The 23,364-nt window shown below is 44.9% G+C and overlaps 2 protein-coding genes across 4 annotated transcripts in view; both read right to left on the bottom strand.

The window, feature by feature from the left end:
• Positions 1-145: 145 nt before the first annotated feature.
• Positions 146-5,831, bottom strand: LOC111845571 (RNA demethylase ALKBH5-like). Of its 3 annotated transcripts, none has more exons than XM_023815084.2 (4): positions 4,545-5,831; positions 3,814-3,894; positions 3,394-3,525; positions 146-2,217 (listed from the first exon to the last, which is right to left on the bottom strand). In XM_023815084.2, the coding sequence occupies exons 1-4, from the start codon at positions 5,228-5,230 to the stop codon at positions 2,091-2,093; spliced, it is 1,026 nt and encodes a 341-aa protein (XP_023670852.2). In that variant the 5' UTR covers positions 5,231-5,831; the 3' UTR covers positions 146-2,090. The 3 variants fall into 3 exon arrangements, with proteins under 3 accessions (XP_023670852.2, XP_023670851.2, XP_023670853.2); XM_023815083.2 differs by having other exon boundaries at positions 146-2,274; positions 4,545-5,827; XM_023815085.2 differs by lacking the exon at positions 146-2,217 and adding an exon at positions 2,884-3,302.
• Positions 5,832-8,014: 2,183 nt separating this feature from the next.
• Positions 8,015-23,364, bottom strand: part of LOC111845551 (unconventional myosin-XV-like) — a 29,186-nt gene continuing 13,836 nt past the window's right edge. The window contains exons 29-66 of the mRNA XM_023815050.2: positions 23,024-23,259; positions 22,753-22,931; positions 22,149-22,221; positions 21,635-21,826; positions 21,241-21,347; positions 21,053-21,147; positions 20,091-20,214; positions 19,171-19,263; positions 18,421-18,485; positions 17,734-17,946; positions 17,546-17,606; positions 17,299-17,419; positions 17,103-17,193; positions 16,614-16,770; positions 16,414-16,529; positions 16,221-16,280; positions 16,059-16,134; positions 15,714-15,829; positions 15,492-15,610; positions 14,901-15,042; positions 14,707-14,818; positions 14,318-14,392; positions 13,638-13,843; positions 13,350-13,492; positions 13,160-13,232; positions 12,927-12,999; positions 12,659-12,732; positions 12,295-12,377; positions 12,071-12,201; positions 11,557-11,651; positions 11,388-11,465; positions 11,183-11,279; positions 10,728-10,888; positions 10,513-10,646; positions 10,079-10,212; positions 9,687-9,820; positions 9,144-9,284; positions 8,015-8,529 (exon numbers count right to left, since the gene is read on the bottom strand). Coding sequence (XP_023670818.2) covers positions 8,428-8,529; positions 9,144-9,284; positions 9,687-9,820; positions 10,079-10,212; positions 10,513-10,646; positions 10,728-10,888; positions 11,183-11,279; positions 11,388-11,465; positions 11,557-11,651; positions 12,071-12,201; positions 12,295-12,377; positions 12,659-12,732; positions 12,927-12,999; positions 13,160-13,232; positions 13,350-13,492; positions 13,638-13,843; positions 14,318-14,392; positions 14,707-14,818; positions 14,901-15,042; positions 15,492-15,610; positions 15,714-15,829; positions 16,059-16,134; positions 16,221-16,280; positions 16,414-16,529; positions 16,614-16,770; positions 17,103-17,193; positions 17,299-17,419; positions 17,546-17,606; positions 17,734-17,946; positions 18,421-18,485; positions 19,171-19,263; positions 20,091-20,214; positions 21,053-21,147; positions 21,241-21,347; positions 21,635-21,826; positions 22,149-22,221; positions 22,753-22,931; positions 23,024-23,259 — 4,482 coding nt within the window. The 3' untranslated portion in view covers positions 8,015-8,427. The remainder of the gene's footprint in view (positions 8,530-9,143; positions 9,285-9,686; positions 9,821-10,078; positions 10,213-10,512; positions 10,647-10,727; positions 10,889-11,182; positions 11,280-11,387; positions 11,466-11,556; positions 11,652-12,070; positions 12,202-12,294; positions 12,378-12,658; positions 12,733-12,926; positions 13,000-13,159; positions 13,233-13,349; positions 13,493-13,637; positions 13,844-14,317; positions 14,393-14,706; positions 14,819-14,900; positions 15,043-15,491; positions 15,611-15,713; positions 15,830-16,058; positions 16,135-16,220; positions 16,281-16,413; positions 16,530-16,613; positions 16,771-17,102; positions 17,194-17,298; positions 17,420-17,545; positions 17,607-17,733; positions 17,947-18,420; positions 18,486-19,170; positions 19,264-20,090; positions 20,215-21,052; positions 21,148-21,240; positions 21,348-21,634; positions 21,827-22,148; positions 22,222-22,752; positions 22,932-23,023; positions 23,260-23,364) is intronic.

The raw sequence follows: 23,364 nt of genomic DNA, 5'->3' as shown, positions 1-23,364 counted from the left end.
CTTCCTCCTAGAGAATACAGTACTCGATGCACATTTAAAAATAAAGCTCTATTCGAATTTTACTAAATATTAGTATTTATTACCATATATTTTTCGCAACAGAAACATGAAATTGGTTTACAAAATGTTTTTTTAAACAAAGCTGTGACCTCTTTTTTGCTTTTATTTAATCAAATGCAACACATTACAGTACAAGGAAAATGAAATATGAAAATGGTTACTATCTGAGAATATAAACAGGGGAAAAGCTGTAGAAATGGTCAATTTATAAATTAGTCAAAAACACTAAAATGAAAGGGAAGTACAATTGTATTCATTGCTACAGATTGAGCTGTCACAAACAGCTACAAAATGAAAAATTATGATCAAATAGACCTTCAGGGCAACATGACCAAGACTTACAATGAATATGGTTTTACCACAAATATTTGAACATAATTTAAAAAAATACATTTCATAAAGTTGCATCTTCATCATTAAAAACATCGGGAGAGGAAGATAAGTTTTGGCAGGGGTCACGCAAAATGAAACAAACCCTTTTAAAATTTCTTTTGAAAACACAAACATACCACTTCTTTCTGCTCAGTACTGACACAGCTGTGGGCTTTTTTTAAAACAATCATCCAGATTAAATGGATCTGGCTCGTGTCCAAACAATAAAATTCGGTTACAAACAAGGTTTTGAAGGAAAAAGAAAAACATTTAATCTCACAATAGTTCTTGCACTCTGTTTAGGCCTGTACTTTTTTGTTATCTATGCATATTTCCTAAGAACACATTTTTGAATCCTACCTGCAAAGAACTAATCATATATCTCATTATGCAACCATCTCAATTTCAAATCAAGGGAAAATGCTGAACAATGAGCCATTAACTGTAAACAACTAAATATGGCGACATGTGTGAGGACCATGACAAATCTGTTCCTAAGAGTTTCTTGTGAGGGGGGGGGGGGCGTTTACTCAGCAGTGGCATCAGAAGGATCCCTTTGGGATGACGTAAAATTCAATGGATAATGAACATTAAGGCAAACAGCTCTCGCTATATATACACATTTAAATGACAGCATTTAAGTAATATTTCTTAGGATTTTGTACACAAGATCGCAAGCTTCTCTCATTATCGCCATTAAATATACTCTTCCAAAAACAAGCAATATCAAAAAGAGATTAAAAGTGATGGCTTTAACATACACAGGAAACAGAGGCTTTCAAGGCACAACTCCCAATACAGCATGGCCTGAACCGTGTCCTCGAACCGGAGAAACAGAACCACAATCCATTCCTAGTAAATACAAGAAAGCAGCTGATCCAGAGAGCATCATACCTGGAAAATATCCTCATTTGAGAATTAACATCCTTATGATTGAATTCTGACATGTATCAGAACAACTGACTTAACCAAAAATGAAACGGAAAACATTTTTAACCTAAAGACCAAAAGAATACCCTGACAGGGGTGCATCTATTAAAACAGCACGTCTGTGACCTGTAAAGCTCCATTTTGTGCAGTTTTATCTGCTGTATTTCAACAGATTTAACAGTATGTGCATCAAAAAGATGCTACTATGTACAATAAACAGCCTAAGCATTGGTGACATTTTCCAATAATTCCAAAGTATATATCATTCTTTATTTGAAAATACTGCATTTAATAGCCAAAAGCTCTGTAAACTAAGGGGGAAGAAAACTAAAAAGCAAAAGCATTTAATCTAATCTTATTCATGGTCAAGATTTTTCCCACTTGCACAGTTCACAAAAAAAAAAAAACCATGCAGGAACTAACTGTATATAAAATGTATGCCTTCTGTTGGGAAAACCCAGAGGGGTTTCACAGGCTGCTCTGCAGGGGCAGCAAAACAAGAACCAAAAACAATTCTAGGACAACTGAATTTCCAAGTCACTTACTGACCACTCAGAATGGGCTCTGCCTCAATCCCAACCCACCCACAAATCCTGCTGGTGATGCAAACCCAAAAACGAACCCTGCTTGGCAAGTGACGTCTGCACGGACTATTTTTAAACCTGCATGCAAATGAACGTCTAAGGAGTCTCCGGGAGGACGGCAATGTCGGACTGATACGAAAGCTCTCAGTGTCGCCTCATTTTAACCCTTCGGGGCGAATCCATGCTGTCGTCGGGTCCGCTGTAGCCGGCCGCAGACTCGTGGGAGCGTCTCCGCAAGTTCTCGGAGCTTGAGCTACTCCTCTGCCTCCACCTAGGAAGAATCACAGAGCGTCGGTTTTCTTCTTTGTCCATTTCTAATATACGTGGCCTGGAGGGAGAAAAAAGTAAAACAAGGTTGTCACCAGCCACTAATTTCTTCTCATGATCACTAATCATTCAGCTCCCTTTTCATTCTTCTGTATTTCAGCGAGACCTAGCAGGCTCCTGTCATTCTCATCCACACACGCCTCCCCCCGCCCCCCCCCCCCCTTTCACGATATTAATCACCTGGCACAGTGCAGGAGGGCTAGACTCCAATAGCAGTGACACATCCTCCCCCAATGGTGGCCAGCGGCTCACAGAAAACTGCCGGCGCTTTGCGGAGGCACAGGGTACATCCTGGCTCATCCTATTCTGTCCCTCAGGGGAACTAAGCCAATTAATTCCACTGCTGGCACGTTCTGCGCAGTCACAGAACGACAGGGCCTAGATTCAATCTGCAATATGCTCCAAAGAACCCCACTGAACCAGTGAGACCAGTAAATGTTAAACCTTTCACGGACCATTTGCACGAGTACAGTTACACTGGAATTCGTCTCTTCGTCTACCCCATCTTGCTCTCCATAGTTTGGGGGGGGTGGGGGGGTTACAGCACAGAGTCAGCCAACATGCAGTACCCCAGGAGCTGGGGGGTACTGCATGTACCTGCATGATCAACACTAATATTGAGACACTGGGGATTATTTTACTGATATCTGTAGAGCTGAACGGTAAAATAGAAATCTATAGCCTGAGAATATAAGAACTTCAGGGATCATTCTGAGTAAACAGAAATGAAAGTGAAAGAGGGGAAAAAAAGATCCAATTACTTGACAAAGCTTGGTCCATCAACTTTTATTTAAACCATTTTGAAAATCCAAATTTTACATCAACTATTCATTTCAAACACTGAGTGATCAGATGGTTAAGTCAGCTGGTATTAAGTAAGCAAGTCAATATTAACACTGGGGGTAAAGTGGAACAAACTGAGACACCTCTGCAAAGTTATTCTGCACTTTGAAAATGGATTAATCCCTCAAGGACCGTAGTCCATGCTCCACACAGGGGGCACCAGCAGCACACAGACAGCACGGCGGCCTATCCGGAAAAAAACCCTCTTTCACATGATGGCATGCAGGGGTCACATGTGGCATCTGCAGGATCTGAAGCAGCGGGCAGGAGGTCTTACCTGTGGGCTGCGTCAGGATCAGCCTTCCGGTGAGACCTCTTTGGTTTCAGGATCTGCGGTCTTCCCAAAGAGAAGGGAACGGCTGCATTACTTCGCGGATTTGTCTCCAGACGTGGGGCATCGGGTCTTGTCCTTAAAAAGTTAAAAAAAAATAAATAAAAAAAAAAATAATCACTCTTCCATCTGGTAAAAGTTCTTCATGCAAATATGGTGAAAAACTAATGTTCAACAGATAAAACTACTAGAACACAATTGTTGATGTGCCATTAACAACAGCCGTGTTGCAATTCACATTTTACGCAGATTTCCATTTAATCTAACAAGAAAAATAGAAAATACCTCAGAGCCAACCTAAAACATCAGCTTTTCAAGCCCAGACAAACTGCATTGCGTGCAGCCTTTGCCTTCAGTCACACTCACTTTCTGAGGATGACCACAGCTCTTCTCGCCTTGATATCTTGTGGTCGTATACAGTGGGTGATTTCATCAGCAGCATAACCACTGCAAGGAAAATCCACAGCCAGGTCTTAACACACACACACTGGCATCAGGAAAGTTACTCACAGAAGGAGCACGGTCACTGGGGGCATATTGACGTAAACGGATGTCATGTTAATTGAGTTAGGGGTACATTCATGAAGAGGCCTAGGCTACGTATAAAAGTTTGCAAATAATAAAATTAAACCTCAAAATACATAGACAACAATTACAAGATTACCTAAAAATTATTAAGGATGCACCCAATCCCATATTACTGGCATTCAAATAGTACAGCCTTATATAAATCTGTACTTGAATCTGATATGGAGAATACTCTTAGAAAGCCAGATTTGCAGAAAGGCATACATTTCAAGCCATGCAAGGACTGAACCTTGCATGTAAGACAGTAAAAGAGCGAGCGATCACCGCCCACTCAAATCCAGAGGAGCAGGGCTCACTCAAAACGAACTTTCGCGTGTGAATCAAAATGTTAGTTTGCAGTGACTTGGTGATTTGTAAGACAAGTACGTAATTTCCGAAAAAGTCATTAACAATACTATAATGTTGGTGAGGATTAGATTAACGCAAAATGCCTCCATTTTTAAAATCAGATCCTGAGAAAACGTCTCCCTATCATAGTCTGCCCTCCAGCATGCCCCACGGCCCCGCACCTGAGCACGGTGACACTGCCGCGCTTGACGGGCAAAAACAGCACCGGCTCCGACACCCGTATGGGCTTGAACTGGAACTTGCAGCCGAAGCACAGGGCTGAGTCGCTGAAGAAGGACACGGACACGATGGGCCGCTCGAAGATGTGGATGGGGTCCACATGGGACACGATACAGCCGCCCGGCTGGTAGTCGTTGATCACGGCGCTGTTGACGAAATCGGCCGGGATCACACCGCTGGCCACCAGCTTCTTTATAATCAGCTCATGGACCCAGTCGGGGATTTCGTCCACCTCCCCCTTAGAGTACAGACGCTCCTGACCCGGGCCCCGCTTCTCCAGCTGGGAGCCGTACGTGTAGCCCTCCCCGAAGAAGTACTTATTCCGGAGAGGCGCCCTGTCCACCGTGTGCTCCCGGTAGAGACCCTTCTCGCCACTGGACACCACTTCGTCTATCTTGGCCTCGATGAGCGCACACTCCTCCGGGCTGAAGATGCTCAGCTGCTCGATGCTGCTCTTCACCCTGCGGGCCTCCGTCTCCCGGCGCTCCTCCGGGTCGCTCAGATCCTCCTCCGAGTCGTGGTACCGGCGCTTCAGCGCGCCGCCGCGCTGCGGCTTCCTGTGATCGTCACCGTGCGGGGTCATGGACCTCAGCTTCTCCCTGAGGTCAGTAAAGCCGCTCGCCGCCATGTCTCCTCCCGCCCACAGGGCTGACTCGTCAGGCGCTGCCCTCAAAATGACGGGCTGCCCCCATGTCTCAAACCCACTGAAGCGCGCCGCCGCGTCCGCCTGCGGTGTCGAAGTGTCCGTCACCGGAAAGCTATTAGCCGCCACTTAGCCTCTGAGCGAAGTAGCCGCGCCGCTAACCTAGTCTGCTTATGCATAAAGGAGAGAGATACGCGTGGATAAGGAGCCCTAATCCGGCGAGCTCCCCGGCCCGGAGAAGGGGGCGGTCACTCGGTGGCAGTACTGAGCCAAACCGCGACCGGCAGGCTACGTGGCTAATGCTAGCGGCGCCGAACGCATGGGTGCCGCGAGTATGCAAGCTCAGTGACCCAGCGAGGCTGCGCGGCGACTCGGCCTAACTGCGCAAAGTATAAAAAGAGACAAAGGCGCTCCGGGATCCGCCGGGGGCCAGAAATGCGAGCTGCTGCCCCTCAGCGGGAGCACAGAAGGAGGCAAATGGGGAGCGAATCTGACTGATAACTCCCCCCTCGCGTTCTGACTGGGGAGAGCGCATGCGCCGCTCTTCGCGCGTGCAGAACGTGGATTCTACATCCCAGGGAGTGGAAAAGAACGTCACGCGCCTCCCCCCATTGATAAAGCGCCCTAGTTAACTAAACGAGCCACACGTACAAGTGACGTCCACCTGCCACCCATCCGTGAAGCAGTAATCTGCTTTATAAATGACTCGGCAGCCTTCCAGGACGGCGCAGACTAACCGTGCAATTTCAGCCCGCCTGCAGATGACTGTGATTGGAAAATCTACAGAAAAAAACACTGACCGCTGGCGTGAAAATATAACTTTGACATTTCAGTGACCTTATTTATTCCAGTTTCCGAAAGTTACAGGGTCTTCTGATGTGCCTGCGTCAAACTGTACCAATTTGTAAAAATTTGTACCATTTAGGAACGGGTGAAGGGGTTCGTGTGATGTACCTGTTGCCTTTTCATAGGAGCAAATATTTGTGGAAGGTTATTAAATATTATGAGCTACGATTTGATTTTCGTACCATTGTGTATTTGCTTTTTCTTGTCCGATACAAAATAATTGTTTTGACAAGTTGTCACATTGACATCCCATTCTTATAGATAAGCACGGTTAATTCTCAATATTCACAGTAATAAAAATATATCAGTCATCATTTAGTTTTCTTGGAATATGAGGCTATACAGACGCTATGATTCACGGGCGGTTAAACCTGAATGTGGGTTTGATTCGTGCCCTGATTTTTTGCGCCAATTTGCATGTTCTTCCTGTGTTTGCATGGGTTTCCTCTCACAATCCAAAGACACGTGGTTTATATGAGTTGCTTTGTGTGACATAATGATTTTCTGGTAATGGTGGTCCCGATTAGCTGCTCTCTAGTGCAATTACCCTCATCTGTCATCTATTATATCCAAATGGCACACGTCCTTTGATCACGTACAGCGCCGTATCTTTAAGGCATTTTGTTGCAGCTCTTTGTGTATTGTATTTATTTGACATATATCTGCGCAATTGCCCATGTGAAAAAAAATCACAGAGCTATTCAATTCAAATGAGGCAGAGAAGTTGATGAGTTAACAAGAATCACCCTGGTACCCATGCAGTGAAAAGGAACTGATAATTTCATAGATAACCACAGTACTTACACACTCTCAGTAAAAGGGTAAAAATGTGTACCTTGGCTTGTCCCTGGGGCTGTACCCTTGTAATTGTACATTTTAAGGTAAAAAATGGACTCTGAGGAACATGCCAAAGATACAAACAGCATTACCGTATCATCAATGGTGCAGAAATGTTCCTCAGAGTCCATTTCTGTACCTTAAAAGGTACAACTAACTACAGCTAAGGGTACGATTGGCTGACTCTTGGTGGTACAGCCCCAGTGACAAGCAAAGGTACAAATTTTACACTTTTTTTCTAAGAGTGCATGCTGAAACATTACATGTATGATGTAAATGACCAGGGAGGTTTATTTTTTCTATGAATTCGCATTTGAAAACTGAACTGCAAACCTTTCCTTAGCGTGGTGCATTTAAAACAAGCTTAAGCACTATTATCTTGATGATTTTAGAAAGGCAGATGAATGTTTCCTTTCTTGCTGTTTATTTGCGGCTGGCAGGTTCCTTCCGAGCTTCTGTGGATGGGAGCCTCATTGATCTGAGTGAGTATCAACACAGCTGTTGTAGATGAACGCCAAGCACCACTTTTAGACCTTCACTCTGCTGAGTCATTGGAAGCCACTCTTCATGGTGACCTAGATATCCCTGCTTAGCTCCTTAGAACACATGCACCAGTTTTATCAATTTATATGGGTGTACAGTGTTTTCAGGGGAGACTTCCTCACTATTTGCACTCACTCTCTATGTGATTTCTTAGGTTGACCTACCAAGCCCTTCCAACTCTCCATGTCTGAGCTCCTTATCATTTGCATCCAAACTGGGTTTCTGCTGGTCATCTGCTAAAGTAATAGAGTGTTTTCAATTCCAAGATTAAATCTAGCAGATAATTGAGGGTAATTTGCAGGCTGCTTGCAGACCCTAGATTAAATATAGGTTGTGCAAGTTCTTCAGGAGACAGGAGATACGGAGAAGGTGGTCATGAGATATTTTGGTCAGGGGACATTTAAATGCCGGCTTTGATATTTTACAGTTCATAAGCATGTACGTGACACATTGTGCTTGGTGATTTTGTTCAAATGCTTTTCATTGGTATTGACCAACTGCACCGTATACACAACATAGATTAAATAGACAAAGCAGTTTTTTGTGTATAAATATTTAATGTTATATAAAACATTTATTTCAAGGGTTGTGGAGATCTTCAGAGCAGAAAAAAACTATAAATACAGCCATAAAATATATGTACACGTTTTGTACAACAGATATTCTGAAATCAACAAAAAACATGTCATATCTATCTAGAAGCGTAGAAGCATCAAATACTTTTCAAAGACCTAATCAGTTTTTTACAGAATAAACAGTAGGCCTGAATGATTTTAATTACATCCATGTATAATGTATATATATTTCAGTAGATTTACGCTTAGCTTGCCTTAGCTCTCCATTAAGTAGGTTTAAGGTAAAATCTATTCACAAAGAGGTAGGTAGAGTAATTGATGTGAGTATGTGAATGTTTCTCTGTACCTTGCAGGCCACAGTGTTTTCTCAGTAAAGCCCCATCAGAGTAAGGTGATTTCGCTTGGGGGCAGGGTCAGCCGCTTCTCTCGCGCTGAAAGCATCGTCTCCACATGCATGGCGACGACACGACAGAGCTCCAGGCCCTGCCGACATGGGCACGTTTCTCTCAGACACTGTCGCAAACTAATATACATTTATTAGCAAAAATATTTATCCGAAGTGAGATACAATTTAGAGTGCAGGTCGTGGGGTAACTAGGGTTATGGGGCCGGAAGTGAAAACACTCGACCGACTACAGGATTTGAACTAATGACCTTCTGATGAGGGGGACAGACTCCTGAGCCACTGAGCCACACACCTCTGAGTCTTAAGGTCCACTTTCCCTGTATTGGTTTGCCTTTGGTCTCCTCTGTTTTCATTTTAATTTCTGTGTTCCATGTTCCAGTATCATTACAATGTCTTTAGCATAAGACAAAATGAATCCACAAGTAATGCCAGAAATGCACGCTTGCTTTTTTAAAATTCATACAATGGAAAATGTACTATCAATATACTGTAGCTAAACTAGAATAACCAGCACGGATAAGTATATTACTGCTTTATGCTGGTTCAGTTTGTAGAAAGGAGGCATATTTGTGTCATTGTAGATAAAAAGAATTGCTTGCAGAGCAGAGGCGGTGTGTGGCTATGAGCCAGGGCAGCTGGATAATGGGAGAGAAATGGGACGGTGGCGTCGTGTCAGTGTTCCCAGGGCTACCTGCTCCAGCTGAAGCTGCGTGATGTGCTGGGACATCAGGTCTCCCAGTGTGACCTCCACGTAGGGGAAGCTGGAGCCAGCTGTAGGCCTCTGTGTGCGCGTGGACTGCACCTCCTTCAGGGGGAATTTCACCATCAGCTCCTACAAAGGGATAGACAAATAACTTTTTCCCCAAATCCGGTTTAAGCCGTTTAAGACTCCACATTAGACTTGGACAACTGCACCACACACAGCTAAGATAAATGTGCTCTGACCGCTTGTGTTTTTACATACTGCGGGTCCCACACATCTGAACTAGGTAGTCATTACATGTCAGGTCATTACTGTTCGCATTTAAAGTTTTATGCATGAGTTGAAGATTATTTTAACTTTTAACATGACTCTAGCATTTTAGTTTTATGTTTGTGTTAGTGACAAACTTCTGCCCAGGCAACATGTAACCTGACACCAAACCATGGCAATGACCTATATATTGATGGTTTTCCATGTAAGAACATTGCCTCATAGGCAGGTGAGAGGTCAGAGGTCAGAGGTCAGTCTTACCAGAGAGTCCTTGTTCAGGAAGTTTAGGCCATTCTGACTGACAGCCAGTATGCATGGTGTTGCAATGGAGCTGTCGCTGCTGCTCTGGATGAAGAAGAAGGATGACCCGAACATGGAGAAAGCGCTCACCAGCCCTGGATATACAGGCAAAGTCAAGCGGAGGAGAAAGGAAGACATATCAAATACGTTTACCAGCATTGCAAGTGTCCTATATGCAAAACAGAGTCTAAAAAAGGAGATCAAAAAAAGAGAGAAATGGTAGGAGAAGAGAGTTTATCAGTGGACTCCCAAGAATATACATTTATACTCTCAGTGACTTAGCTTTCTGGCAGGGGCGATTGCTGTAAGTGCATTTAAACATACTGCACTTAAAAAATAAATATTGCTCCTACCTAGGAATTGTGCTCTGGCCTGGTGAGGGCTCAGGGCTTGGACCTGCTGCATGTGTTGAGTCACCATGTTTAACCACTGCTGTGGGCGCCGCAACCCAAAGAACTTAGCTGGAACGCAGTCCTGAACGTCACGGCTGCAAAGGTTGGACAAATGTGGAAACAAACAAATCCAAAGTTAGATCTCATGACAGACTATTATCCAGACTAACTCCAGTTTATAAGAGTTTATAGTATGTTAGTATAATGTAATTTTTAATATAAGATATTAAGGTCAATAAATGAAATATGGATAGAGCCATGAAAGAATTATGGGAAATGTAGTTTTTTAAAAAGTTTTTTGTAAAATGACTTTAGGTGGCACTTAGATGCTTTGTAGACTGTGGATCAAGAAGGTTTACATGTCATCAAAGAGTAATATGCCACCTTAGACCTACATGGTGGGCAGGTAGATGCTGTCCTTGGCACGGTGTTGCAGTGCAGCCAGTTTGCACATTTGTTGACATTGCTGCTCGCCGAGCTTCCCCTGCGACAGGACGCTGAGCAGGCCCTTTAGGTAGTCGGGAAACGCCTGGAGGAACATGGGCCGACATTCAGAGCACCTGCCCAAGCAGCAGACAGACACAAGTGACCGTACCGGAATGGAGTGTACCTGGTTGAAGTGCATAGTAACACAAAGCTCGTTGTCAAACTTCAGTGGTTGGGTCCAGATCACTCTCCTAAACCAGAAGCTGTAGCTGCTGTCAGTCTGCTCAGCCTCTGTAGCGATGTCCAGGATGTACTCTTTCTTGTTCAGTGGGCGCACATGCTGGCCTACAAGAACACTCTGATTCAGGAACATGAAATGGTTAACGGTTTCCTCCAGGTACTCTGTTTACGTCCTGAAGTCCGAAGGCTTGTCTTGAATTGGTATCTCTAAATTGTATGTGTGTTGGTAGTCTGAGATCCTATCCAGAGTGTTCTCTTGCCTAATGCTCTATGATGCCTGCACTGGGTAAATGGTTAGAAGATGGATGATGGCGAAAATTATGTATTCATTTCTTTCTTGCTTGCCTGCTTGGAAAGCTATACAGGAACCCATAATCATACAATGCGAAATATCCTTACCTTTGTTGGTGACTACAAAAATGGCATACTCCTGCATTGTCTCTGCTTTTTGCAGTCCCATCTCATAACAAACTTCCTCTATAACATCCAATGCAACCTGAAATGCAAGTGAAACGCGCAGGATATCAGCCGAATATTCAAAACATGTCAAGACATCTGCACGAGGTGTCTCGCAAGGCACGAAGGTCACCCTCGAGCGACTTACAGTGCACGTTTTGATTTTGAGATGGCGCTCGATTCCTCCAGGGATGAGAATCAGCTGCCGCTTAGAGCTTCGTCCCGCCTGAATAGAGAGATGGGAAGCACGAAGTTTCTAAGGGACGTTCCAGCGTAACAGGGTCACAAACTAAAAGGCGGAGTCTTGATGTACTGACCACCATGGCCTTCAGTTCCATGTTACCGGGGACCACCCGGCGTCCACCACACTGGAACGTCTTTCTGAGATTTTGCTCACAAGCTTTAGCGATTCCTAGCATGGAAACATTAGGTCAGCCTTGTGTATACATATAAACGGGGATGAACATATCTGGTACGCAAGTACGCATTCACCTTTAAAAACGATACGTGCGACAATCGATTGTGATAACAGTGCAAATGCGTACTTATGTGCATTTGCGTTGATATGAAAATAAAATATAATGCATTTTAATCTTTATATGCTAGCTCTACTTCATTTGTGGTATACAGGTTAAAATGCAAGATATTTTCCTGTCATAGCAGCGCAAATACACGTAAAATAAGTACGCATTTGCGCTTTTACGAACAATCGATTGTCGCACGTATTGTTTTTAATGGTGAGCATGTACTTGCATACCAGTTGTGTCCATCCCTGCGTATAAACACTGTGTGCACCGTTGGTTGTTACCTAGGCTACTGTTGACGGCATACCTTGGAAGAGAACCCCGGGCCCTTTGGAGGTGTCCTGCAGAAATTTCAGGAGGTAGGGCTTCAGCACCTCTGAGCAGCGGTAGTAGGCTGAGAGGATGTACAGCAACCTCCAGCCCCTCTGAGAGCTGTCCCTGTACGGCGTCAGCAACACCAGCCAAAAAGGTCACTGCAGCCCCACAGAACGTTAACAGAGAGTTCAACAGAGAGCGCGGAAGCACACTCACGGTTTCGAACTCGTGTTTGCAGTGATCTGCTTGAGGAGCTGGCAGTAAGCTTCATCCTTCAATGGTCCGTACTCCCCAGTTAGCTGTAAATCATGTTTAGGTGCCCTTTAATTGATATGTAACATGGGAACAATCAAGGTCGGACTTACGCCCAGGCTAACCTGGGATATTCTAGGACCCGAAGTTGTAGCGGGCCCCAGATTTTTTGTGTGGCTGTTACAGCAGCATTTTAAGCAGTAGGTAGGGCCCAATCAGTAACTTTATCGCCCAGCCCCCTAAATTTGGCCCTGGGCACACTGATTACAAAGTATGTTTGCAGACATATTGTCATACGGTTCCATACGTGAGTCAGGAAACTTCGTACCTTCAGAAACTGAGAGACCACATCTTGTTCTGTCTGACCTCTTGGGGGGTGGTCGCCCATAAACTTCATAATAGCTGTCGATTAATACAGATTGAAAATTGCTAAGAAAATGACAACGCAGCCCACACTACAGAAAGTAGGATTACACTTACGTTTCAAGCAAGTGGCAAGAATCGAATAGTGTTGAATATCTACAGATGAATCCACATAGCAGATGTCGTGGATGGTTCACATTATGTAAGTAATTACACACAGGCTCCCTACTCACCCAGGAAAATGTCCACAGCGACTCTGTTTATGTTAACATCTGTGAAGTCTATTAAAGACTCCTGGATCGGGAACTGCAGAAAGAAAGAGGTTGCAACGCCAGCCAAAAAACGGAATTCACCAATTAAACACGGAAAAGAAATACACACTTAAGGAACAGCACTACACGTAAAAAATCTTACCGATAAAAAACATGTGCTATGGGGGATTGTTAGAATAGAGCACAACTGTTACCTTGGAGTATTTCACCACGTCAGAAGGTTCTCTCAAATCTTTGCTCTTTTTGGACTTCTTTCTGTATGAATCACTAACAATGAACAGATTTATTTTTTTTTTTACTGTTTTTGTGTACGGTTTCTTTTTCACTATTTGACAGATATACGGTAACATTCAACAACGTAATGCTTGGAATGGAATGACTGACCTATTTCTCGTCTGGGCTCCTCTGAAATACTTCTTGGCAAACTCCACTAGGTTGTACTGGCTGTCCTGCAGCACAGACTCATCCAGATCAAGAGCACTGTTGTCACCGCAATCCTCGTGGTAATCACTGACATCGAGCGCCACCTAGAGGAAGATGCTGGTACTGTGTCATATCATCGGGTTACCAATGAAAATCAGTTTCATTAGACACAAGCAATTGGAGGTGTCTTCTACTGAACAGCCAATGAAAAAGGCAGACAGTTCCAAGTGTGGGGGGAGGGGGGTGTACCTCAATGGAATGATCCAGTTCGTGGGCAGCTACAGATGAGGCCACAGCCACAACCACTGAAGCAGATGCCGCCACCTGACCTTGTCTGTTTTTTGGCTCCTCCTTCCTGTCCACGGGCAGATTGATGAAGTCCGGTGCTGCCACAGGCTGGACGAGTTCTGCAGGGAATATCCCTGAACGACCATGGATGGCGCCAAACCTCCAGCCTTGATGAAGACAGGGAGAAGGATTTAATGTCACAAATTGTTTACGGTATAATGTGACCCAGTACAACGTAAGCTGGATACAAGGCTGTCACCACAAAGAATCCCAAATATAATGCAAGAACATAAAAGTCTACTATACTACGGTCACTGTTTCATGTTCAGTTCATCAAGGAATGGACACTGACTATAATGAATAAAAATAAATGCGTACACTTCAAGATATAAGAAAACACAATTAGCCTCAATGTCTGTATGTTTATGTTTGAATACCTGTTATGGCAAATTCTGTACATGTGACCATACCTACATAACAAACACTCTGTTTAAGGTCCTAAGCACAAGGCAAATCTCGCTATACTGCTGGTCTAGCTATGGTGGCCCATTTCCATGTCACGCCAAGTCTGTGACATATTTAAGCTTCAGAATAACTATCTGAAATGATGCAGTGCATTTTAAAGGGCCATTCAAACCCACCAAAGTCAGGGGTGTCTTTCTTCAATCCTTCCAAATACATCACCTTCTTCCTCACGACATAGCCGCTGTACTGACCTGCAGACCGGCACAGGGTTCGAAAACTGATGAACATGTGTGTTTGATGCTCATGGGAGTTTTACTTACACAAAAATGTGTAAGAAGGGAAAATGATTGGTTTAAATAGATAACCAATCAGATTGTAGATGAGGTGGGTCCAAGCAACTAGAGGAAGATGTCATGGTCCCGCCTCTTCCAGTTGTTTGGACCCACCTTCTCTACAATCTCATGGTTACCTCTCTAAGCCAATCATTTTTCCTTCTGCCCTGAGAACATTTTGACAGGCACATTCTGAATTACAGTGAAGGGATTTCCCTGAAGCTACATCTGACCTTCCTGCAGTCCACCCATGGCCTGCAGTCGGATGATGTCGCCCTTATGAAAGCTCAGAAGTGTCCTCTCATCTGTGATGTAATTCTGCACGGCCACCACACAGTCTGAATCCTGCGGATATGTGTGGAAGAGCTTTATAACTGCACCCTGCTTGCCAGTGCTGCAACAGAAAGGCTTTCTATCGGAGGCTCACTTTCTTGAGCTCGGTGATGAAGAAGTCCACCATAGCTTTGACCTGAGAGGCTTTAGGGGAGAACAATATCAGCTTCTCATTGGTGAGGTTGATCTCCAGCATGTTCCTTGAGGGGATGGTGAGGAACATGATGTCCGTATAGCTAAAAATTAAGAGAAGAATTGCGTATTTATTTCATAATAACTCCCACTGGAAATGACTGTAATAAATAGCAAGATGCTAGTTTAAGGTGACAATGGCTTTTAGTTCATTTAAAAAAAGACCACAGATATTGAGGTCATATTCTGTTTATTAAAAAAATGTATGAAAAGACACAAAATTCATCATATGAGGTTAAAGACTACCATTCAACAGAGTGACCCAGTACAGGATCAGCGTATGGAAGATAGAGAGATAGGTGTCCAGTAAAGTAATACTTGCAATTCATAACTTGAGAATGTTCATAGCTATCTGTCGTAGAATAAAACGAAATTCATTTCTATTAATATGCAAATAAACTAAGTATGCAAGGTAATAAAAAGGCAGCACACTTTTCCATGAATATAGCTGGTATGACCAGTGGGGGGCGCAGTGACCTCCTTCCTCATGTACCTGTAGGGCCGTAGGACCCTGAAGTAGTCCAGATCGGCTGCGCTGCTCTTTACCATCTTGAGGAGTTTGATCCCGCTGTGGGAGACGGCGAGGACCTGCACGCCAGTGCCCACGCTGCCCTGAGGAGCACGAACACACGCATACACACTCACGCACAGCCACGTAAACACGCGAGACCCTGCGTCACGCACTGAGTGTCTCGGCACTTGCGGCGGCACTCACGGAGGCCGGGAACAGGCGTGAGAAGTAAATGTCCCAGGAATCGCGGGCGATGGCGACCACCTTTTTTTTCACACCGTCATCCTGGGTGAGAGTCCCTGAATCGATCCGGTGCTCGGCTGCAACACAAGCAGCCAGAGTGTCATAGTTTAGATCCAGGTGCAGCAGGTCTTCGTTTACATCTTTACGTTTTTTATTTACACAGCAGACGATTGAAAGCAGGCTCAGCCGGCCCCTAGAGCAACAGGGGGGTAAAGGCCTCACTCAGAAACCCAAAGGTGAAATCACTTGGTGACCATGGGATTTAAACCAGCGATCTTCCGATTACAGGCATAACATTTGATTTACCGAAGAGAGATTTCATTTTGAGTCTCTCCTCCTTGGTGATGCGGATGCAGGCCTCTGAGAAGGTATCACTGACGATCTAAATGGGAGGGTATGCAGTGACGGTGACTCAGGTGGAGCAGAATGGTGATTGCTAACAATGTGTGTGTGAAGCACTTAGCCTACCTGTCTGAATATAAGATCCAGTACTAGCGGACTGTTAAAGCTCTCCTTTGGGTAGAAGACCTGCAGTAGAATGAAGGAAAATCAGGCCCAATGAATGCCATAGGCAATCAAATGAACGTAGTGTGGAGATTTAGTGGGGATCAGTGGACGATCGTGTGTTTAGCTATGTGGGAATTGTATGTGTAGGACTGACCTCCTTCCGGAGGTAGACCTTCCAGGGCACGTTGGTGTAGGTGTAGTGGTCCTCGTTGATCCTCCTGTGCAGCTGGGTCTGGATGGCTTCTCCCTCCACTGGCAGCTCTCGGGACACTGGATCATAAACAGGACAGTGTCACCACCCCCTTTTCCATACAGTGCAGGTCTGCTGAGCATCTCTCTCATGCTGCAAATGACCTGGAGGAGGCGCACAGGCTCCCTGGTAGCTCGCCGGCACCAGCGGCTGGGCCCGTGTCGTCTTGATGCTTCTGGGTCGCCTCAGAACTCTTTCCTCATCCATGTTCTGTTCCTTTAGTGACGATACTGCAGTGATGGAAGCTATTGGCTTTCTGAGCTGTGTGATAAGCAGGACAGAGATGGCAGCAATGTGAAGCCATAATCATGAATGTATGTATGTGGCTGTATGGTTTGCATGGGGTGTACATAGGGGCGGGGCACTGGCCCGAGCTGAAAAATGATTGGCTCCTGCAGTGCCTCCATCCCTGTCACTCACCGACTCAAAACATTTCATTGGCTAATAATAAGGCTGGTCCCACTTTATGAATTATGGTCCCCCATACGCCCTCCATCTTAAAATATACTGAGATTAATACTATGAAGCGTATTAGCAGCAGTTAAATGCACATATACTTGTACAGTGTATTTTGCAATAGATTTGGTTCGTACCTCAGGTGGCTGAGTGCTGATCTGTCCTTTCAGGATCATCATGGCTTCATCGTGGGGGTTCATCTTCTTCACAAACACTTTGCCTTCTTTCCTGCAACATGAAAATCACCCGTCTCGGTAACCACGAACACCGCCGATACATATGGCACTGGCCATTTCGGCCCCCGGTGGATCCAGAATGGTTCGTGTGATGTACCTTTTAATCTCTGCGGGTTTGGTGGCTGGGGGCGGCTGGTACTGTTTGATGATGTCCTTGATGTTGTGCGTCGGCTCTGTGTGCTCCGACTTGGTGACGGAGGATCTCACCACATCCTGACCTGGGCCAGGTGAGACACACGTCTGCACACTAAGACACAGATCACTTCCTGCTTTCCAGGTATGCAGCACCTCAGCACCAGACCACACCCTGACCTTCATGTTTGGGGAGTAACACTGAGACGTACCGGATCGCTGAGGCTTTTCCTTGTCACTGGGGAGACCGGGGGCTTGTGTTGTCCCTTTTGCCTGCAGAATGTTCGCCGTATAAACGTTAAGTGTTTCGATGTTAGAGATCACAAGATCACACATGGAATGGAGGACTGCAACAGTAGAAAGGCAAACCTCCCGCATGCCGATGCTGGGGCAGACTCACCGGAGCGGCCACGGCAGCGCGGGGGAGGGGGGGCACACTCTTGGCAGAGCGGTTCTGACCGGCTGAGTCAGCGAGACAGCCGGCATAGGGGTTAGTAAGGTTAGTGTAGGGATTGAGGGGGGGCCTGGCGTAGGGGTTGGTTGGTGGGCTGCCTGGAGGGCTAGTCATGGGGCTGGAGACCATGGCCATGGCCTGCATGGTCATCTGCTGGGCCTGTCGAGTACAGACACGCAACACTCAGACTGGGATGTGGGACAACCAGCAGCGCCAACTCCAGGGCAGTCTGTCATGAGCCCTGGCTCTGGATCTCTGCATTGCGCATGGCTGCAGGAAGCATTTAAACCAGTGTTTCCCAATACAATCCACATGGACCCACAGATCCATATTTTTGCTCCCTCTGAGCTCCCTGCCAGACAGTCCATGTCTTTGTGGACCGGATTGGGAAACACTAGTTTGGGGAAATATGCAATTACACTGGAGCACAATGAAGTCACGACACAGTTCTTCTTGTCCAAAAGCTACATTATACCGCATGATTCAAGCATACAAGGGTGAGGCATCAGAAAACTAGGACAGGAGTAAATTTCAAATGTCAGTAGAATATCTTGAATCACGTAAATTATCGTTGACCTAGAAGGGGCATGTCAGATGACCTTGAAATGGCCTAACAATAATGAGGGTACTGACAAGAATGATGGCCTGTTGGTTAACGATGGCTTGCTGTTGTGGGGTCAGAACAGTCTGTTCAGCACCTTAAAGACATGGAATATATCAGCATTAATAAAATGGACAAAGGCACAGTGTATTATTATATCATCATTATACTTAAATCTACTGCACCATTCACACTTTTGGGCACACCTACTCAAAGGTTTATTTGTACTATTCATTACTTTTTAGAATAATTTTAAAGACATCAAAACTATAAAATAACATACATGGAATTATGCACTGATGAAAAACATATGGAACAAGAAAAAAAATTATTTGTTGAGGGGGCAACTCTGTGGGTTGGGACTCAGAAGGTTGTCGAATTGAAATCCCATAGCAGAGTGCTGACACCATTGGGCCCTTAACCCCAATTGCTCCAGGGACTGGCTGACCCTAGTGTCTCCTCTAGGCCAGTTCCATGAGGTGGCCTCCTGGGATGCTCTTCCAGCTGTCCTGAAGGAGGTCCCACGTATATACTGAGCACTCATTGGCCGCTTTTCCTTCACTGTCTGGTCCAACTCCTCCAAAACCAATTTTACTGTGTTTAGGTCAGATGGCCAGGCCATGTGATGCAACACTATCACTCTCCTTTGTAGGCGGTTGGCGTGTCCAAACTTTTGACTAGTGCTGTATATAAATGTTTAGTTGTGGTGATGTGACACTAAACTAGGTTAGAATATTATGAATTACATTCAGAAGTTGGTTGTATTGCTCCATCATGTTTACCTGGCACAGTTGGCACACTGGGCATCAGTGGTACTGTGCACACGCCTGGCACGGCAGGTACAGCCCCACCTACCTTGGGCAGCACTCGCACGGCTAAAAACATGAGACACGTGTCACTGATGTTGGCACACATGCAAGCTTTCAGGAATGCCAGTCAAAACAATACAAAAAAAATCTAGATTTTCATCTGACCTAATTAGACTGAAATAAAAATGAGCTGTTCTTTTGTATATCAAAATAAATACAAATTATCAGTTGTTTGGGTTATTTATTTCTCAAGGACAATTTTGATAAAGTGCATTAAAGTTGTTTTCATTTATTAGCTTATTTTTACTGACAGAAACATTGGCTTGTTTAGGGTTGTTTATACAGCACTGATTGGAAACTGGCAAAACACGTGAAGCCAGGCCTGCTTCACGTGTTTTGCTTTTTTTATGAAAAAAATAATTAAACCTGTCATGAAATATTTAGCACAACAGAACACCTTCAAATTAAACCATTTAGTTGACTGAATGAGCATAAATGCATTTTTCTGGTGTACTCATGGACGGTGTACCGATTGTATCGACATCTACATCTATTGCTATGAAACAAAGGTTCTTAGTTGAAGTTACGGATGAGGATGAGGAGGGAAAGCACAAAGACACATCAGACAGATGACTTAAATTGATGCTTTGTTACAATAATATTTCTTGGTCACAATGGAGGCCTTCCCATGAGTATCTACTAGAGCATATTTAGTGGAGTAAACAGACTATTGACTGAACTTCACCGCTTGTGCTGCCTCCACCCTGGGATACTGGGATATATGCAAAACAGATACAGGAAACCAGCATGTCCTCCGGGGAATCTATATGCTGGAATTCTGCGTTAGGCAGGGAAGGGGGATTGGGGGGGGGCGGCCGTGGGACAGGACTCACCGCCAGACTGCCAGCTGGGCCGGGAAGACGTGACTGCAGCAGGCGGCTCGCCCCCCCCCTCGCCCCCACCGACTCCACCGCCACCCTTCATCCTGCTGGAGATGCTGGTCGGCTTGTCCAGGTCCTTTGCGGAGACAGAGAGCAGGGAGGTGTGACGGTGAGACCCCCAAGCAGAGAAATGCATCTGCCCATTACAGATACCCTGTATGCTCTGTTATGGGGGCATGTCTGACCCCCCGCTGTACTCGACTAGGTCAAAGGCATGATGGTCCCCGACAGTCACATGATTGATGCACAGCACAGAACCTTTCCATAGAAATGCCCCACTAACATTTCTGAAAAATCCTCCACTGGCCGTCAGGGCTAACGTAACGCCTGTAATCTAGGAGCTCTCTGAGAATCTAGGGCAGGGTTCATTAAAAAATAACCCATTCATTTCCTAAGTGTCATATCCTCAGGCAGTGTAAGTGATCCTTAAAAAAAAAATTACCCCGAGAGAACTGGGGGAGCCTCACTGCTCTGAGAATTACGGTAATTTGGTAATTTAATCACTATTTTGTTGGAGAGGATCAGTTTCTGTCAGTACACATCTGATACATACAAATTCTCATACACACACAAGATCAGATGTCCTTCACACAATACATGGTGTGACCACTCACTTCATTTACCTGACCACGTTACCAGTTCTACTCTGGTAGAAATTGTATTATTTATGTAGCAGAATGTAAAGGAGACATCCATGACCATGGGAAGACATCCACAGAAAAACTATAATGTTTGTTTCAAATGCCTACAACACAAATGTACTTTCATCAGAAAGGGGAAGATGTCTTTCCATGTCCCATTCCAAGTAAATGGTAAAATCTACTTTAAATACTGGTTAACTAGTTGTCTCATCAGTGCTGAGAGTAACTTCATACTTTAAAACTGATCGTGGAATAGAGGAAGTATCACTTTACCCCATTGCCATACGAGAGCACCGGGTCAAACAGGCTGTCGAGGTACCGGTCCAGACCTCTCTGCGTGGGGACATCCGCGATGATGTCATTTTCCGCTGAAAGGAGCAGAAGGGATGGGTAGCTTCAGAGATCTTCGTAATGAGAGCAAGGAGAAATGGCTTCTCGGCCCCCCCAGACGGGGGGCTTACCGTGACTGTGGTACCCCTCTGAGTCGGGCAGGCTGGGCATGGCTGGATATCTTGTGTGGGAAAGGGGTCCTTCTTCATCAGATTCAAAACCACTCCCAAACAGGCTGCTGGGGTGTTCCGAAGGCATAGGGTCACCATAGGTAGTTTATGGGTCTGTAAATAATTACTGTACACTATATACTATCAGGTTACATGTTTTAGCAATATTCCATGTATAGTAAGAGGTCTACAAGGCGACAGTACAGTACAATATCGTTGTCTAGTGCTCAGTGATTTGGATGAACACCACCATAATAAGACTGTGAGCAGATGAACTTGGTGCTGATCTTACAACACAACAGGTCATTGTTTTACAGCCGCTCTCACATTCCGTCCCAACACGCGTTCGACTTACATGCGGCCATCGGACTTGGTCTGGGATGGATCTTCTGAGGAGGAGATGAAGTAGGATTTCTGCCTTGGGAAGTCGGCCATTAGTTCTAGGTCACATATGAGGTCCATGACGTAGTCATGCCCCTGTAGTTCTACACGGCTTCTGTGCTCCTTCAGGAGGACCGACCAGCCTCTGCGGCCACCCAGCACCCCCCTGCAGGGAGACGGACACGTAGCAGGTACCCAAAACAGGGCCACAGAAACCACAGAAACAGCGCTATCCATTAGCAATGCTAATCGATGACAACTGGTGATGTAGGTAACATCTGTGGGTAACATGACCAGCACTAACATTACAGACCTTCTTCTTTTCAGAAAGTGTAAATCTTTACTCACCATTTTGTTGCCCTTTTTAAAGGATGGTCATTAAACTTACGAAAACTGAGCCTAAGATCAGCCGAAACTTTGCCATTACTTAAGCTAGCTCTAATTAGGGCAATTTACTTAATTAGGAAAGTGTCCGGTGATTGTTTCACCTGTGCCGGAGTACATCTCCTGCCAACTCCTCTCCATTGGTCCAGGAATGAAGAGGACACAGAAAGGAGGCCCCTGAGGGAGAAATGGAAGACTGGTGAAATAATTAGGCCGAAAGGCAACACCGGCATATCTAGAACTTGACACATAGAGGTGTAGATTAGGTGTTTTCTAATGGACTTCCAAGGCTGACAAAAGCAGATGGGTGACTTGGGACAAAATAGGAGAAACGTTCCTGTCTAAAAATCGTATAATGGCATAACATCAGGAGGTAATATGTTAGCCTCACTGCTTCACTTTCATATAAGTGGGCAGATGATGAATGAAAGGATGGATGGATGAAGTAACAACTACAATAATCATAGCAGTATTTTTACGCGCAAATTTATGAGAATAAATAGCTTTTGTTGCTTTACTGTCTTTGGTATTTCCTGTGTTTTTTCTATCATGGCTACATGATTCACTCAAGACAGGAGCAAATTAATAATATGCAAAATGTAACTATACACACTTCTACTGAGAATGATTGCGAAACTGGAGCAGATGCTTATGTAAATTTAAATATAGATATAGACCCTTATAAAGTATCGATGCAGTGTGGCTCACCATCAAAGCAATGAACCTGCAAAACCATGTTTGCTCTTTTCCTATTGGCTGTCCACTCCAGCAGAGACGGCGGGTAGGTTCTGGCAGTCCCTGGGTCATGCTTGGACTTGTGCATGGCTTGTATAAGTCTGTGTTGGCAAACAGCTTTGAAGCCATTGTAGGCATAGTCTGAAACATACCTGAATAATAATAAAGGGTTAGGGGGTTAAGGTTAGGGAAAGGACACATTTGCAGTAGTGGACTTCCAAATCAGGAAGGGGCAGCATCTTACTTTAGAAGATATTTGTCCATCTTTTTGGATGGTGCAAATGCGTTCAAGCAGGCAGAGAGGAGCAGCCAGCCCCTCTCCGAGTTGGCAGAGTTGTCGTTTCTCCAGACTTGGTTGGCAATTTGAGACAGGATCTCATCCCTCAGCCCCTGGATAGACAGGCCCCTCTGGATGATGTAGTTCCCAAACAGGTTCTCCTGAGCTCCATTGAGATGAGGGTCTCCCATAAACCTTAAAATCTCAACAAGTGAAGAAATACGATCATGAATTGTAATGTTTGCCGAAGCACCTAGCAGAGCAGCGCTGCTGTCTGCAAGCACTACTGAGTGAATTCAGGATCCTAC

Source organism: Paramormyrops kingsleyae, chromosome 5 (assembly GCF_048594095.1).
Source record: "Paramormyrops kingsleyae isolate MSU_618 chromosome 5, PKINGS_0.4, whole genome shotgun sequence".
In the NCBI taxonomy this organism is placed as follows: Eukaryota; Metazoa; Chordata; class Actinopteri; order Osteoglossiformes; family Mormyridae; genus Paramormyrops; species Paramormyrops kingsleyae.
The sequence above is the reverse complement of the archived record's forward strand: the minus strand, read 5'-3'. Positions and strand labels throughout refer to the sequence as shown.

What these genes read in the sequence shown, in the direction of transcription:
- LOC111845571 (XM_023815083.2), bottom strand. Translation starts at nt 5,230, where the DNA reads ATGGCGGCGAGCGGCTTTACTGACCTCAGGGAGAAGCTGAGGTCCATG. An exon ending in GGCAGTGTCACCGTGCTCAG is followed by an intron (nt 3,895 to 4,544) that starts GTGCGGGGCCGT and finishes TTTTCCTTGCAG; the next exon opens with TGGTTATGCTGCTGATGAAA. An exon ending in GATCCTGACGCAGCCCACAG is followed by an intron (nt 2,275 to 3,393) that starts GTAAGACCTCCT and finishes TTCTCCCTCCAG; the next exon opens with GCCACGTATATTAGAAATGG.